This window comes from Magnolia sinica, chromosome 4 (assembly GCF_029962835.1).
Source record: "Magnolia sinica isolate HGM2019 chromosome 4, MsV1, whole genome shotgun sequence".
Lineage (NCBI taxonomy): Eukaryota > Viridiplantae > Streptophyta > Magnoliopsida > Magnoliales > Magnoliaceae > Magnolia > Magnolia sinica.
The window spans coordinates 112,246,989-112,265,277 of NC_080576.1; the positions used below are offsets into that span (position 1 = coordinate 112,246,989).

Consider the following 18,289-nt stretch of genomic DNA (forward strand, 5'->3'; position numbering starts at 1 on the left):
CAGATGAGTCTCGGATTTAATGCACCTGACATTTAATGATCTGTGCATTTTAATGCAACCAAGCTTATTACTTGGTTTGGTCCGCTTGATCGTTGGATCTGCCTCATTTTTGTTTTGATGCCTTAAAATAATCTGAGAAAAGGGACAGAGGTTGGAATGTACAGATACATCACAGTGGGCCTGGGTTACAGGGAATTCCTATAGCCCGCGAGTCGCGCTATGCCTATAGCCACGCAATTGTTTTCGACCACAAAACCTGCCCCCGCAAACCGTTAATGCTAAAAAACCGCGAAGAGTCTCCTCCAATAAAATCCCAAACGAGACTTAGTCTCTCACCATTACTTCACATTCCCCATTCTTCGCGTGGCCCACCACATTCTTGCGTCTCTCTCTCTCTCAATCACATTCCTACATTCTCACATTCCCATTCCCTTACTGGATTATTTTGTAAATTAGCCTAGCCAAACGCGCCCACATCTTCTTTAGAAAATAAAAATAAAAAAATAAAAACCATCAATGTCCATTGCTCTACTCTACCCAAATGGTGTGAAATTGCCACAAGTTCAGGGCTCGACCGCTGGACTCTGGCGTTTCCCGAAGAATTCGACATGGTTGGTTTTGTTCATTAAAGAAAACTAGATGTGGGACGCGTAGGAGCCGCTCTTCTTATGGAAATCACCTCAAAATTCATCGATGATGAAGAGATATGGTGGTTTTTCCAATTTGGGTGGTTGTCATAGGCCATGGTTGGTGCAAGGGAATGATGTTTTCTGGTTTGGATGAGAGAAGAGAGCATCGTGAGAAATCCTACGATCAAATTCCCTTTGTTTCGAGACGCCTATTACATGAAAGTGGTTTATTAGTTTCTTAACAAGGATTGCAACGGTATATTAACAAGCCGCATCAGATCGCCATCGGTCGTACTAAGAAAGTTCTATTTTGATAGAGAGAGAAGAATGAAAGAAAGTGGTACGTAATCAAACTGTTTAGGGCTTTAGTTGCAAGATACTTCTAATTAGATGCCCCTCTCACTTCAAATCTCTCTTTGGATTCTTGCTTTCTCCTGCTTCTTACTTATTTATATTTTGATAAAGACGATTCTCTCACTCGAATTTGTGTGCAACTACAATTTGGGCGAAATGGTCACTTATGATATTTAACATTAACATACAACATTTTGAGCTAACATGTCACTTTGGAGGAACACCGCCATATAGGACAAAGTCAAGGAAAATTACATGGATAGCTAGAATGGAAGAAAATTGGGTTAAAATGTTCTTTCCAAGAGTCTCTCAAGATATAACTTCCCATGGCCATACCTTTGCGACTGGTTACCTGTTTTGCACGCATAATACATTATTGTTGGAAAGCTATTGACAAGTTCGTCACGTTGGCCATTATCAAGAGAGATTGGGTCATGAACCGTTTTCCAAAAATGAGTCATTTTAGTGATTAATTTTAAGTTTTTATTCAAATTTTATTATTTTTAGTAAATTATAATTTGTACAATTTTAGAGTATTTAGGGTTTAGAAATTTGATTCTTGTGTAGGAATTTGAGTCGGTTTAGAAGTCATTGTTTTTATTATTTTTTTAGAAATCTAACATTTTAGGAGATTTTTATTTTATTTTATTTTATAAATTTCAGAAGCATTAGGAATTTACTGTTTAGGTAGGTCTTATACAAATCATCTCTATTATTTTCTTACCAGACTTATTATCCAGAATATTAATTTTATCTTTCATTTTTGAGGTTTCTCTCCTTGCAGATTCAAGAGCTATATATTTTTAATAAGAATATGGTGCTATCTTCTATTTTATTCACACCCCTGCTACTTTACATGTAAGAAATGAGAAAATTAAGGATTGCTTGTACCATGAAGATCAACCAGAGCAAAAATTCAAATCATCCACTAAAATAAGTGGGCCAGACTCATAATGTGTCTTATCATTGGCTGTTCCTTTTGCACAGATCCAATGTCATACAAAAGTGAAGCATTGTTAACATACAATGTTATATGTGATCATCTCTTCAATACACTAACTTTCATGCTCTATTTAGCTAATGCTGATTTTTGTGATTTATACTTTTAGTAGAATTTTCGAGAAAATCGTGAAATGAGATGTGTGTGGATACCAATACAAGCCAATGGAACCACATTTCTTGAATTTTGGAAATTCTGCTAAGAGTAGATATTACACAATTTTTTTTTTAAAAAAAAATGAGCCAAATGTGGACTCAAGTAATTCATTACGTGATATAAATTTGTTAATTCAAAGAGATTTTTATTTTTTATGATGGTTTTCATTCCCTTTTTTTCCCCTGAAATGCAGCATAGAATCTGAATTTTGATTATTTTTTACTAATTTCAGGATCACACATTAGACTACATAAGATTTTGGGACCCATCAAAATCTTTCAATGATATAAACCGTGGAACCATTAGAAGAGTCAGTAGTAACATCTGTTATTGAGTTTTGGAGAATTTTTAGCAACAAGAATAAAAGATGTCTCAAAATACATCAAAGAAGGCGATTCGGAGCCCAGGCAGCAGCGGAGGCCCAAGCAGCCGAAATGGGCCCGCTCAAACGGTAAAATTCGCGAGGCGGACTTCCAGCGGCCGCTACATCAGCCTCTCAAGGGACGACCTGGACAATTCAGGCGAGATGTCAGGCGACTACACAAACTACACAGTGCACATTCCTCAGACACCTGACAATCAGCCGATGGATGCGTCGGTGGCGGTGAAGGCCGAGGAGCAATATGTGTCCAATTCTCTATTCACAGGGGGATTCAATAGTGTGACGCGGGCCCACCTCATGGACAAGGTGATTGAATCTGAGGTGTCCCACCCCCAGATGGCCGGAGCCAAGGGCTCGTCCTGCGCAATGCCGGCCTGTGATGGCAAGGTCATGAAGGACGAGCGAGGCGAGGACGTGGACCCTTGTGAATGCAGGTATGTGTTCAATTCCCTACTGGGCCTTTCTAACATGGACCATTGGGTGCATATGATCATCAGTGTTTTCCATGTTTAATAGTCAGATCATGCCCCATGCGCACATTGATCACCTGCAACCGGAAGTATCGTACAAGCCATTCTTTTATGCCTTCCTAACTTTTTGTTTCAACTTATGCCATGAAAATATATCAGTACTTCAACATGGGTCGTAGGAGAAGTTACCTACAACTGATTGTAAGATCACAGTCCTCAAACCATAAGAAGGACCAATCACTTTTTCTTTTAAAAATATATGTATATATTTTCCAGGGCAAAAGTGGAATTTGGACTTAAAATTTTAGGATACAATGCCTTGAAGAATCACACAATTACTCTTTTAAGGGGTGCAATTACCAAAATGGCCTTTAAAAAAAAATAAAAAAAAAACTTTAAAAAGGTGAAAAAGTTAAGAATTGTGGGGTTCACGTGTTATGTGTGTGTATGAATCCAACTTGTCCAATTTATGAATCCTACCACGATGATCAAATGAACTAAAAATCTAGCTGATTAAATTATTAAGTAGGTATACTTGAATTTGGATGGTTTGGGTTGTGTGTGTGGTGAGCTCACCTTATGATAGGATTGTTGTATCTTTGTTTGGTTGATTATCGTGATGGGCGCGCTTTTTTTAGATGATGTTACACACATATTATCATAGTACTGGGCGCATGGATAAAAAGAAGAGATTATCATTTACTTCTCAAACAATAGCTCTTGAAACTACGAGGAAAGAAAGAAAAAATCTCTAAAATTGAAAAATGGAATTTAATATATATTATTTAATAAAGTGCAAGATAAAATGTATTTATTGTACTTATATAAATAAAAGAAAATTCCTAATTTAGTTTGAAATAAGACACTTTTCTAAAATTGTAGAAATAGTAAAATAACATCTATTTTTATCAAAACTCATAAATGACTAAAACAAGAACCTTGTATCACAACTAGACGACTTAATCGTTTAAAAATAAAATGAAATGGAACTTGTTAAAAAAAATAAATTTTAACTTTAAACCATAATTTGACCTCAAAATGATTGAATTTTGTGAAACTATTTTTAGGGCCAACAAGGTCAATAATTTGCTAATCTAAGAGTAACTTTCAAATAATATATTATATGCACAAAATGGATAACTAGTTGCAAAGTTATGGTCATCAAACCCATTGTGGTGTGAATGCATAAACACATGTAGGTATGTGAGTACATGTGAAAAAAAAAATGTTGCAAAATTATGGTCATCAAAGGTATAGTCCGCATTTAGGTTAATCGGGCTACTCCAACCTGAATTTTTGCGATCCTACACTCATTAACTCATCCTTTAGCCATCTTACATCAACATATCATGTGGATCTCACAATTCCTGACTTGGCCACTTTTACAAAGTAAATGAGGGCATTTTGGTAATTGCTCCCCTCCAAAAGCACTCCAAAATGTCCATTTGGGAAGATATTATTTGGTAAAATCCAAATTCCCAAGGAATTTTGTAATAGAAAGCCCACATAAAATGGTTACAAATTGTCTATAACCAAGGTTACAAGGATCTCCTAAAACCCTCAGGTGACTCAATGAAAAAAAATAACACTATATATGTTATCAAGATGTGGGGGCATAAAAGAATGATGCTTTTGCTATTTTCACTTTAGGTCCCACATTTGACAAAGATACATAGAATTTTATTTTACTTCAAGTCCCATGTTTGGCAAGCGTATATAGAGCTTTTATTTTTGGACCATAAGAATCTTTAATAACCCTTGTGGGTCCAACAAAAGCACAAGAAGCATGAAAAAATGGGTCTACTATACTTCCGATCATTGTTGATCAATTTCCATTATAGAAGGGAATTACTAACCCTTGTTATTCATGAATAAATGGACTGAGGAAATTTTTCCTAATGAGATTTAGATTACCCATTTTGCGGGTGTGAAACAATATGAAAAATCATACAGATGCGGCGATCCACGGATGGCGTGTAAAGGGAAAAAGTGATGATTGGCAATGGGCAACGACCCATATTTCATGGGACATGATCATTTGTTCTGATGGATACTACAATCCAAGAAAATGCAATTTTCGTACGCAGGTTTAAGATCTGTAGAGACTGCTACCTGGATGCAACAAGAGAGGGAGGTGTATGCCCAGGGTGCAAGGAACCATACAAAACAGGGGAGTATGATGACGACGACATGCCGAACTTCTCCATCGGTGCATTGCCATTGCCGGCCCCATCTAACGAAGACTCAAAGATGGAACGTGGGATGTCGTTGATGAAACCAAACAAGTCGATGTTAATGAGGACTCAAACCAGTGACTTTGATCACAATAGATTCTTGTTTGAGACAAAGGGAACTTACGGAGTTGGGAATGCCTTTAATCCTAAACAAGCGGGTTATGATGGAGAAAATGAAGGTTTTGATGGAGGCATGATGGAAACCATGGAGAAGCCATGGAAGCCGCTGACGCGTAAAATTCCTGTTCCAGCAGCTATCCTTAGCCCTTACAGGTATTAAACAAAAATGAGCTTTTCTGTTAAAGAGTTCAATACGTTACATTAAAGGAAAACCTCTAGCGTCTGTTTTGATATATATATATATATATATTTTCATTAGTTCATTCTGATCCACAAACACTTGCACCTTTATTTCACAACATTGTAGCTATATTTAGAAGAAAAATGAGCTTTTCTTTTAAAGAGTTCAATACTTTACATTAAAGGAATACCTCAAGTATATGTTTTGATTTTTATTTATTTATTTATTTCATTAGCTATCCTTAGCCCTTAAAGTATTGCCTCAACTTCTATTCCATTCAAGCCATATTTAAAAAGAAAGAAAAAGAAAAAAAGAAAAGAAAAAAAAAGAGCATTTCTTTTAAAGAGTTCGTTACGTTACATCAAAGTAAAATCTCTAATAACATCTGTTTTAATTTTATTCATTAAAATGCAGGTTGTTTATCCTCCTCCGCTTCGTATTCCTGTTCTTTTTCCTCTCATGGCGTATCAAACACCCAAATGAGGACGCCATGTGGTTGTGGGCCATGTCGATCGTGTGCGAGGTATGGTTCGCCTTCTCATGGATACTAGACCAAGTCCCCAAGCTATGTCCTTGTAGTCGGAGCACTGATCTAGCCGTCCTGAAAGAGAAGTTCGACATGCCGAGCCCATCCAACCCAACGGGAAGGTCAGATCTCCCGGGTATGGACGTGTTCGTATCGACTGCTGATCCTGATAAGGAGCCTCCTCTCGTAACAGCCAACACCATCCTATCGATCCTAGCCGTAGATTATCCCGTCGAGAAGCTAGCATGCTACATATCTGACGACGGTGGGGCCCTCCTCACCTTCGAGGCGATGGCAGAGGCAGCCAGCTTCGCTGATTTGTGGGTCCCATTCTGCAGGAAACACAACATCGAGCCCAGGAATCCTGATAGCTACTTCAACGTAAAAGGGGACCCCACCAAGGGGAAGAGTAGGTCTGATTTCGTTAAGGACCGTCGGATGATAAAGAGGGAGTATGATGAGTTTAAGGTCAGGATTAACGGCTTACCTGATGCTATTAGGAGGAGATCTGATGCGTTTAATGCGAGGGAAGAGATGAAGAAATTGAAGCACAAAAGGGAGACTGGGGCTGATCCGCTGGAACCCATAAAAATTCAGAAGGCCACGTGGATGGCTGATGGGACCCACTGGCCTGGGACGTGGGCCAGCCCAGCTGCTGATCATAAAAAAGGTGATCATCCAGGCATTCTCCAGGTATACTTTTTTACTGTCTCAAAGGTCATGATCAACACCACCACCATCCATTCTTTTGGTTTTCAGTTTATGTAAGTGGGGCCCATTGCTCGGTGATCCATAACCATTGATAGTTGCAAAAGAATATTTCAATCTGAGGATCTTTACTGCGTGGGCCCCATCTTATCAACGGTGTTTTAATCACTGAACGATTGGCCCCACTTATACAAACTAATATCTAATTAGGAGCTGATGGACGGACTGAATTTGCATAGACAACATTGTGGGCCCCACCTAGTTTAAACTGTAGCCGTTCCTGGAAGTATAATTAACGGTCTTATTAATATCTAATTAGGACCTGTTCCTACATTAAGAATTTGCATGCATGGAATGTGATTGAAGATCAGTCGTTGAATTTTCTTGGATCTCCCATGCTTAGATATTCAACGGTGTTAAACCTATGGCATGCTACACTGTCAACAAGTCAACCTACAAATGTCTGTGGGCAGGATCCTTCCTTGGGATTATTTAGGCCACTCGTCAAAGTTTGTAGAATTCAAATGATCATAGCCATTCATTATATGGGCCGATCCACTCATTAAGTGGGTCATAACTTGATACTAACATCCGACCCATGAAAAGTGGGTCACATGGAAATGGACAGTCCAGATGGATGATGTGACTCATCTCTTCCAAGTCCAAAAGCTCCTATTACAATAACAGCAATGTAGCACCCGTTTGTACATGTACAATCCGTCATCAAGAGATCCAGCCCGTTGATCCTAACCCCACAATGGACAAATGATGTTTGGAAAAAAAAAACGAAATCAAACAATTGTAACCGGTCTTACGAGTCCGAGTCCACGTGGATGAATCCCATCAGAATCGTCTAAGTCCTGAAACCACGAGAACATCAAGTAGGGAAGTGGATTGCATACTGAATAAACTGTGGGGCCCTCAGTGATTTATGTATTTTATCCCGTCCCATCCATTCTACCAAATAATCTTAGGAATTGATCCAAAAAATGAAGCATATTGACTCAGGGAAGGACGTGGGTTTGAACACCGTCTTCTTTGTACTATAATTCTTAGAAATCGTGACCATAAATAGTAAACTTATTATTTATAGATAGTCGTGATTTTCAGTAGACTCACGGTTCTTGGCCAAAAATAGAAAGTGTTTTGGCTCAACTAAACTTTTCACCTAAATTAAAATTTTACTATAAATTGTAAAAATGAAATTAAAATAGAAATTAGACTATCGATATGGTATTTTGCAAATTCATCGTGGGCAACCCGGCGTAGTGGCATTGGGTGGCTAAAGTAGTTTTTGCTACCAAAAAATCATGTGGTACGGCAGTTCATTCTGTTTTGCGAGATACTTCTGTTTTAAGTTCTGATGGTACGAATCACTTTTGTCACCACCTGGCCCTTTTCTGATCCATCTTGGCCATGAAACTGTCCACGACCCGCTCTACATCACATATCCAAATCTCAAGTGGACCACACCAAGAAAGAAAAAAAGAAAAAAGAAAAAAAAAACTGTATGGATTTTGAGCCATTTGAAATGGTAGCAGCACACATATGACTAAATTACCCCTGAGGTGGCCAACTTGAAACAGGTATTACTGAAGCCACCGAGCTGCGACCCTCTGGTAGGGTGTGACGGTGAGAAGCTAATCGACTGCACCGACGTCGACATCCGCCTCCCAATGTTCGTCTACGTTTCACGGGAGAAACGATCGGGCTATGACCACAACAAGAAAGCAGGAGCAATGAATTGCCTGGTGCGAGCCTCAGCCGTTTTATCCAATGGACCATTCATACTCAATCTCGACTGTGATCACTACATCTATAATTGCCAAGCCATACGAGAAGGCATGTGTTTTATGATGGATCGAGGTGGGGACCGCATCTGCTACATCCAATTCCCCCAGCGCTTCGAAGGCGTCGATCCCTCTGACCGTTACGCCAACCACAATACCGTTTTCTTCGACAGCAACATGCGTGCTCTAGATGGTCTGCAGGTAAATATTTCAACCCTCGCAATATCCACCACAACTAAGCTTTGCTATGGGTGCTGTTTTAACTCTGTATCGTTTCAGGGTCCGGTATATGTCGGAACAGGATGCCTTTTTAGACGGTTTGCTTTATATGGGTTCGACCCTCCACGAGCAAAAGAATACACAGGTTGGTTTGGGAAGAAGAAGGAGACGACGGCTCCACGTCCTGAGGGTGAAGGACAGGCACTGCATGCTGATGAGTTTGATAATGAGCTAGATGTAGCATTGCTGCCTAAACGTTTTGGCAACTCAACTGTCTTGTCTGAGTCAATACCCATAGCTGAGTATCAAGGTCGTCCAATTGCAGACCACCCTGGCATCCTGCATGGTCGACCGCCGGGAGTTCTTACAGTCCCACGCGAGCCGCTTGATGCTGCAACCGTTGCTGAGGCTGTTTCGGTTATTTCTTGCTGGTAGGGACTTCTTTTTTTCTTTCTTTCTCCAACTGTTAATGATGCTAGTAAAACATCCACAATTCTAGGTGATAGTAATGCGTCTAAAGCTAATACACCGGTTGGCTCTTAATCGTGCTTAAAAAGGCTTTTAGCCCTAGTTTTAGCCATACAAAACTAATCTGGCCAGTATATTTAAATTACGACTGTATGAGTATACTCTAATTTCAAAAAGTGCTTTTAAACTACACATGTATTTAGAAGCTTAGGATTCAGCTAAATGACTATATCTTCGGCGGCATGTTATGTTTTGTTGGCCATGGTATAGAAATCTATGACCCCTCACACATTAGCCATGACACGAAAATATTTGGTTAGATGATTTGAATTGACTATGGTTTAAAAATCACATATTCAATGATCTTAACCATTCATTGATAACATTAGTAATGATCATCATTGCCATCAAAGCCTTTTAAAAAATAAAATAAAATTATTATTATTATTATTTTTAACACACGCACACACACCTCCACACACTCACACCTAGTGGAATTTCGATACTCAAACCTTGACCGGGTGTTGAATTACATGAATTATGTTCTGCCCTTTAACTATATTAAGGGTCATCTTTTCAGATATTATAGGCCATCGAATCTTTTGTTACTATCTCCATCCACGTTGCTTGGCATTAGTAAGATGCATAATGTAATATCACATCAATAACCATTTAATTATATGCATCATGACAGCCCCATATGAGCAGAAACGGATTGGCTGGTGTGGGTATGTGTTGTGCCAAGACGAGCGTTGACACTCCTCGAGCTCCTAGTTGTACCAACGGTTCAAAAGAGATCAAAGTTACGTAGGCAATCCAATGATGTACTTATTATATCCACCCTTTAATCTATTTGGATGAGATCATTTTAGATCATGAGCCCAAAAATGAGCCAAATCCAAAGCTCAAGTGGACCACGCCACAAATAGCTGTGGGGACAATGATTCTCACCATTAAAATGTTTGTAGGGCCCACCATAATGTTTATTTTCCATCCAATCTGTTCATAAGGTCACAAATACATGGATGAAAAGGAAAAACAAATATCGTATTGATCCAAAACTTTTGTGACCCTCAAAATGGTTGCAATGGTATATGTTCAATCCCCCACTAGGTTTTGCAGTGTGGTCCACTTGATATTTTGATCTGTCTTATTTTTTGACTCAAGCCTTAAGACGAGCTTGCCAAATGGACAGACGGTTGGGATATAATACATGCCTCATGATGGAACAACACACCAGCCATATTGGTGGTGTGTGGTACACCAACCAATTCGCATCCCATATGAGCACCACTCCACCGAATAACTGAAATTCCCCCATGAGGTCCATTACCTTCTCCTCATGGTAGAATAAATTAGTATGTAAGAAAGATAACATAAAATATATAAAACACTTTATTTTTTCCATGTATACAAATCACAAGTCCGTTTCACACACAACACCCACAACTACAATTCTTCCCAACTACAACTTTTATCTCTCACACACAACACACATACATAGATGTTTTAGGCCACGTCACTTAAAAACAAGTAATAATAAAATACCTCATGTGTACTTTCTTTAAATTATTACTTAGTCATTGTTGATTCTAGAAACACCATCGTAGGTATTATCTTTTCACATAACATAATCTTTGATTAGTAAATATAGATTGATGAATGCTCGCCTCCACACCAGTTCTCACAAGAACTTGTGAAAACTTTTTTAGAAGTCATCACACGTGATATGGGCCCAAAATCTGAACCTCCATGTGATGAAGCACCCCATGAAACCCTAAACACCCACTTTTACCCTTATCCAAAACTTTGGTAGGCCATGGCAAAAGAGAGAGATAAATCAAGGGAGGAAACCATTTCCTTTCCCCATAACCTACCAAAGTTTTGGATTAGAGTGAAAGTTGGGCCTCATAAATTTCACGGTCTGCTGAATAAATATGAGATAACTACCACACTTAATGTATCCTAATATAGAGTCATGCTCACTTACGCACCTAAGCACGTGCACACCTTTGCACAAGTGTCATGGGCTTCTAATCATAATGGTTCATGTGATTTGGAAACCCATGAAATCCAAGGGACAAATTTTCACCCCGCTCCAAAATTATGGTGTGCCAGAGAAATGCAAATCAAGGGAGGAAACTGTTTTCATTAGGTATCCTAGTATATATACAAATTTCAGCCTCTAATATTATTACCTTACACAGGTACGAGGACAAAACCGAATGGGGTGACCGAGTCGGCTGGATTTATGGGTCGGTGACGGAGGACGTGGTGACAGGATACCGCATGCACAACCGTGGCTGGCGCTCCGTCTACTGCATCACAAAGCGTGATGCCTTCCGTGGCTCGGCACCCATTAACCTAACTGACCGGCTCCATCAGGTCCTTAGGTGGGCAACCGGTTCTGTTGAGATATTTTTCTCCCGCAACAATGCCATCCTAGCCTCCTCCAAGATGAAGATACTCCAACGTTTGGCCTATCTCAATGTTGGCATCTACCCATTCACATCACCTTTCCTCCTTCTCTATTGCTTCCTACCAGCACTCTCCCTCTTCTCAGGACAGTTCATAGTACAAACCTTGAATGTAACCTTCCTTGTATACCTCCTCATCATAAGCGTATCACTCATTGCCCTTGCCGTCTTAGAAGTGAAGTGGTCTGGCATCTCGCTAGAGGAATTGTGGAGAAATGAGCAGTTTTGGCTAATATCAGGGACAAGTGCTCACATTGCAGCTGTGGTGCAAGGCCTACTGAAGGTGATAGCAGGGATAGAGATATCCTTCACGTTGACGTCGAAAGCTGCAGGCGATGATAATGAGGATATCTACGCAGAACTATACATGGTGAAATGGACGTCCCTAATGATACTGCCGATTACGATCATGATGACTAACATATTAGCGATAGCGGTTGCATTTTCAAGGACCGTATATAGTGAGATCCCGCAATGGAGTAAGCTACTGGGAGGAGTATTTTTTAGCTTTTGGGTATTGGCTCATCTATACCCTTTTGCTAAGGGTTTAATGGGGAAGAGAGGGAAGACGCCGACGATTGTGTTTGTGTGGTCGGGTCTAATGGCAATCACAATCTCATTGCTTTACATTGCTATCAATCCACCCAAACCGACAGGAGCTGTTGTAGCTGCGACAGGAGGAGGTTTCCAGTTTCCATGATGGAATTGATTTTGTAACATTGGAGAGAGAAACATGTTTCTAATCTTTTGAATGAGAAAAAGCAGTTGATGTTTAGAGGGATTGGATTTGTGCTCTTTTAATTTTAATTTTAATTTTTTAATTTTAATTTTTTTAAAGATGAGTTTCTAAAGAACAATTACTTGATCTTACAGATACTGGTGCAAGGGCAATGAATGTACCTCTGCACAATTTCAGGGATTTCCTTTCTTCCTTTTTTTGTATTTCTTAAAAATCAGGATAATGTTCTCTTTGTCACTAATGCGTGGGCTTTTGTAGTATATCTTTTGTGGCAGTCTCTCCATCTACCGTACTGTTTCTATTTTTACAAATAGAGAAGTGGGGTAGTTATAACCCTAACCCTAACTTCCCACTAATAACCTTCTTGTTTCTTTATTATGTAGGTTTTTTTATTTGATTTTTTCTATTTGATTTTTTCTTTTTCTTTTTAAATTCTTTTCTACGAAGTGGAGAATTGCCAGCAACATGTCGATTTTACCCCTTGGTACCCTTGACATGGCGCAATGAGGATGTGTTGCATGTGCTTGTTGGATACTACAAGCCCACATTGAAAAGCAAAGGTTTCTATTACATTGACATGATAGGATGAACATCCGTTGTATGTGTTTGTTAGATGTGGATCATATACTAAAAAGCAAAGGTTCTTATTACGCTCGATATGACACATTGAAGATGCGTTGCATGCGCATGCTAGATATGGATCCATAATAAAAGCAAAGGCTCCCAAGCGTGTAATTACAATTTTCAATTTTAACCATAGGCCTTACGTAGTGGACCTACAATAAAAGCATAGGCCCACTTTGATGTTTTGCTGTATATTTACATCGTCCATTTGTTTTCCTAGCTTATTTTAGGACGTGGTTATAAAAATTAAGTAATCTAAATCTCAAGTAGACCACACTACAAGAAACACTTGTGATGGGATGTCACAGTTAAAAACTTCCTAAGGTCGGCCATGATGTTTATTTGCCATCCAACCTTCTCTTCTTTTTTTTTTTAATTTTATTTTAAATAGAGGGGTGTGCTAGACCCATGCAATAGTGGAACAGAAGGGTGACGCTCAAGGACCGCACTAGCAAGCTAGTGTGGTGGGACCTACCCCACAAGAAATTTATAATTTAATATCTTGTGACCCAATGGGCCATGTATCACATATTAAACTGATAAGAACAGATACTACATTTGATCTTAGCCAAAAGGCCAAGAAAGGTAGATAAGGTCAATTAGACCTGACCACTGTTTACAATGGTGTGGTCCACCTAAGATTTGGATCTACTTAATTTTTAGAGTCACGTCCTAAAATAAGTTGGGAAAAATAGATGGATATTATGAATATATAACACATTCATCAAGGTGGGGCGCACACAATAAGGGTAACACCTTATTCAGTCCCTGCTTCCAGGGCGTAAGGGGCACTTCTCCATTGGGCACTTAAGGAGTTATATAGTATTCTCTTGTAATCACAGGTAATTCACATCCCTTGTACCAGCCAGGATGTAGATTGCCTATAACGAGGAGTTAATGATAGTTCTAATGTAGTTTATAAGAGAAAAGGATCATATGTGCATGTCAAACAAAGACAGCCTCGTAAATCATTATAAAAATTTACCTGAAAAAGACCATTTTACCCTCGTTATGGTATCGCCAACCCTTTGACATTCACACTTGATACATTTTCATTAGGCCACGTCGCGAGTTGCAGGGAATTCCTACAACCCTTGATTGCAGGCAATTTGCATCCATTAAGGAAGATAATTGCCGGGACCATAAATTTCTTCAAAAGAAGAAAATAAAAATAAGAAAACAAAAAATAACAAACTTACCAGAAAAGAAAAATTACAAAAGCAATAAAGAAATCCCAATAAAATAAATACAAAACCTACTCCTAAGATAAGGTTATTTTTGTCATTTGGGGCAGATATATAATTATCCCATTACAAATACGTATATAAATTCCACCATAGCATATATCTGTAATCTACATAACAGGAAGGCGTAGAAAGGCCACGTTGACGTGGCAGTCCACATTAGCGATCTTTAACCGAGCAGCGGTAGTCATCTAACTGGGATGAAGGATTTGAATAGCCCATTTGTGGCATGAGTATGCTTGATCTGGACCGTTCATCAGGTGGACTCCCAGTAAATATAAAAAAATCAGTTTGGTCCACTCATTAGGTTGACATATGCGCGTAGGTGGAATAATAGGCCGTTGTTTGTTAATTCAATATGTAACTTTTTCTCCAATCAATATGTCGCAGTAGATAAGTGGACCGTCCTTACTTGTGGATCAAAGTATTTTCATGCTTACATGAATATGATGACCGCTCTGGATCTCAGTCACACGTGTCACTTTAACAAATAATCAGCCCTTCATGTTCCTTACTCCAATGGTTGGTGGTTCTTCTTAGGGCTGAAAGTCCGGCGAGTTCAACCCGACTGACCCGTAACCAACCCACATTGGAATATTTGGCTAGGCAGGATGTATTGGTTTGGTCTCCAACTTGGGCTATATAAACACCAACCTAATAAAACTTGGGTCAGGTTTGGATTGAGTTCCCGTGTTGCCTACTCCAACTCCAACATGATCAATATATAAGTTATAAATTATAATTGAGTACTGATCTTTTGTGTTGAAGGCATGGAGAATTCTAGTGCCATCCAGTCTTATTGGTCCTTGGTCTATGCCATTTCTGATGACTCAAGCTAACAAGATATGCTGGATTTTTCTCTTCCAAATAAATTCCGTGCGGGGTAGCACGGCTTTTAAAGGAGTTGTTGTCTTGTAGGAAAATTGAAGTTCTTTATAATAAATAACTACAAATATAATTAACGTTTATTGAAATATAATAAACTAATTTAATAATGAAAACATTAGCATGTATCCACCTGACCAACCCGACTGAGCCCGCTTGGGTTGGGCTTGGGTTGAGAATTCCTTACCCAAGGTTGGGTTGGGTTAGGTTGGGGTTGCAGTATATGAATCTTGGGTTGGGTTAGGCCGTTGAGCACCAACCCAACCCAACTCAACTTTCAGCCCTAGATTTCATCTACATCACTTGCATTAACTTCTTTGTGAGTGTACTTGCTTGTCATGTACACGTAAGCACACAGGTTGGCCCCACTCATGGCAGCTAGCAGCCAATAGAAATAGTCCAGGTGGCTCTTGTTCAAGTCCTTAGCAAACCATCCATTCTTCCCACCCTTCTCCGTCAGACGATCAACGGCCATGATCAAGAAGCTAGTAAGGAAGTGGCCCACCCCAATCACACCAGTAAACATTGCAATCCCCAAGCTCCTCATGTTATCAGGAACTTTTCCATAGAAATACTCCTGGAGACCCACCAAAGTGAACCCTTCTGCTATTCCAAGGATAATGAACTGTGGGGCCAGCCAAAACACAGTCATCGACATGGCACTGCCTTCCCTCTCTACAACCGTTAATCTCTCTCTTTCAACGGTGGCCGCAGCAATCATCACTAGAATGGATAACAACATACCAATCCCGATCCGACGGTGGATACTGATGCCTCTCTCATTGCCTGTTACACGTCGCAACATGGGTACTAAGATCTTGTCGTAGATGCATACACATATGATCGTGGCGATGTTGGACAGTGAATGGATGGACGCTGGTGGGATTTTAAAATGGACGGTCAGATTTCGATCCATGGTACTTGCTTGCTTGATGAAGGCGGTGGTCTGGGACATGCAGATGCCGAACGTTAGTGAGGTTAGCCACATTGGTATTATATTGAGAACGAGCTTCACCTCCTCGACTTGGGTCACGGTTGATAATCTCCATGGGTTCTGTTGATCTGACCGTTGGTTTTTTGGGCCATCACGGCCTTCAATGATGGCCGCTTTGTCGAGAAATCTGCCATGAAAATGTATTGGAATTCAGGAGAGTCTCTTTGGCTACATAATCAGATGATCCGAGACAACTCTGGTGGGCCCCACAATTGATGGAGGAGTGTACAAAATCTGTATCAATGGGAGATAATCCGAACCATTGTGACCACATCCGTCTTGATGGACATTGCTTTTACATGTAAGATTGATCAGCCGTTATATATAGAACTGCTCATCTACTGCAGGTCCAGTCCGATGGGCGGTCCAGATCATCTTCCATGCAGATATGCAGGCCCATCATTGATTGGTCACGTAATGGAGCCTCCTATCTAATAAAGTCTTCCCTCTCACTATCTGGTGGGGTGAATCTTCTGCATGGATTGGATAGCATATATGAAACAAGGTGGGCTGCATGCACACACCATCAGGAAGATTTTTAATGGTGGAGATCCCCAACCCAACTTTTCCCTGTGGCGCGGCCCAGCTGAGTTTTGGATCAGCTCAATTTTCTCCTACCACGGAGAACACGACAGGGCACACATGATGGACAGATTGGATGTCATGGACACATCAAAGTGGGCCCCACATATTGCATTGTAGGTAGTGTTGATTGACGTCTTAAATTTATAATTCAATATGCCTGTCGACAGTTATGCGATTGAGCATACTTCAATCCCATCAAAAAAATTTAAATTTTCTCGTGTTGGTCGCTGGACACTTTAGTGTCTACTCAATCCCATCGAAGGTTGTCCGATGCCATATAAGTCAGTTTCGATAATATCGAAGGCCTATTCGATGCGATTCGAAAATCTAAAAAAATCATGATTTGTTTTGGTGTTAGTTCGATGCCATTGACGGTATGTCGATGCTATCGAAGTGTTATCAAATGAATTGCGTAGAGTTTCACAGATTTACATATCCACAAGATTTATTTTCGATTGATTTCAATTGTGATTCTTTTTAAGGTTATCTATAGGAGTGTAATCAGGACTGGGGTATATTTCAGAGCTTTCTAATTCATTCATAAGGTTTTTAAGGGCTTTTAAGGGGAGATTTGAGGCTTGTTTGAATCAGGTATTCTCTTTATCTATTGTAATTTCTGCTTTCATCGTGATATATGTTGTGCCATCGTTTTCACGTAAGGGTTTTTCAATGTTGAATTTGGAGTCCATGTGGTTGTGTTTGATTGTGTGATTCGAATACTCTACTTGATTCTTCTATGTGTGCTTCCATGGTCTCCCAACAAGTAGAGCATTGCTTACCTTAGCTTATTTGTGTGGGCCATTTTGGATGTGGGGCCCTCATACAATTCAGTCGGATCGGATGGATGAGGAAGATTTCTCTTGGCAATGGCCGCAACCAGAACTCTTATCAACGGCGTCAACGGGCTTCCATGGGCCACTCTATATCGATAGAAGGGCCTCCCCACAAGAAAGATGATGACACCAACGGCCATAAGTGATGTAAGGACGATACTAGCGAAGCCCCAGCTGAGAAAATCTTGTATGTATACGATCACCGTAACCCCGAGCATGAAGCCAGAAGCGAGCACGAAGGTCCACCAGTTGAAGAAGGACATCTTCTTTCTCCTCTCCACCTTGTGATCACCGTCGAATTGATCCGCCCCAAAGCTCTCCAACGACGGTTTAAGTCCCCCACTTCCTATGGAGATCATGTACATTGCCACAAAGAAGACCACTTCATGTCGTTTGATAGATTCACGACACGTGTCCACGCTGCAGGCTTGTAGGGTTGGGATCAGCTCGGCCATTGTCAAGAGGATCAATCCCTGTCGTCCAAATCGAATAAAAGATATATTTTGTTAGTGTTGCTGGTCCACTGGGCTTTGGGCCTTGTCTGCTTTGGCCCGTGAAATTGAAGCTTGTTTATTAATTGGTCGCTCTGTTAAGGTTTCTAGGGTATTTTTGTCATATATCATGCATGATCGTGGACACCTAATTAACAGCCTGGATTTTGCACGAATGTG

At 40.0% G+C, this 18,289-nt stretch overlaps 2 protein-coding genes and 1 non-coding gene across 3 annotated transcripts in view; 1 reads left to right on the plus strand and 2 right to left on the minus strand.

The window, feature by feature from the left end:
- Nucleotides 1–2,100: 2,100 nt before the first annotated feature.
- LOC131243850 (cellulose synthase-like protein D4) lies at nucleotides 2,101–12,414 on the plus strand. Its single transcript, XM_058243464.1, has 6 exons — nucleotides 2,101–2,955; nucleotides 5,079–5,498; nucleotides 5,941–6,745; nucleotides 8,347–8,751; nucleotides 8,830–9,200; nucleotides 11,445–12,414. Exons 1-6 carry the CDS (start codon nucleotides 2,507–2,509, stop codon nucleotides 12,412–12,414), a joined length of 3,420 nt encoding a protein of 1,139 aa, XP_058099447.1. The 5' UTR covers nucleotides 2,101–2,506.
- Nucleotides 12,415–13,467: 1,053 nt separating this feature from the next.
- On the minus strand, nucleotides 13,468–13,666 carry LOC131244797 (U2 spliceosomal RNA). The gene has a single exon (XR_009170571.1). It is a non-coding gene; the product is annotated as a U2 spliceosomal RNA (small nuclear RNA).
- A 1,584-nt stretch (nucleotides 13,667–15,250) lies between these two features.
- Nucleotides 15,251–18,289, minus strand: part of LOC131243851 (uncharacterized) — a 43,985-nt gene continuing 40,946 nt past the window's right edge. Inside the window, exons 7-8 of the mRNA XM_058243465.1 lie at nucleotides 17,565–18,091; nucleotides 15,251–16,327 (exon numbers count right to left, since the gene is read on the minus strand). Coding sequence (XP_058099448.1) covers nucleotides 15,490–16,327; nucleotides 17,565–18,091 — 1,365 coding nt within the window. The 3' untranslated portion in view covers nucleotides 15,251–15,489. The remainder of the gene's footprint in view (nucleotides 16,328–17,564; nucleotides 18,092–18,289) is intronic.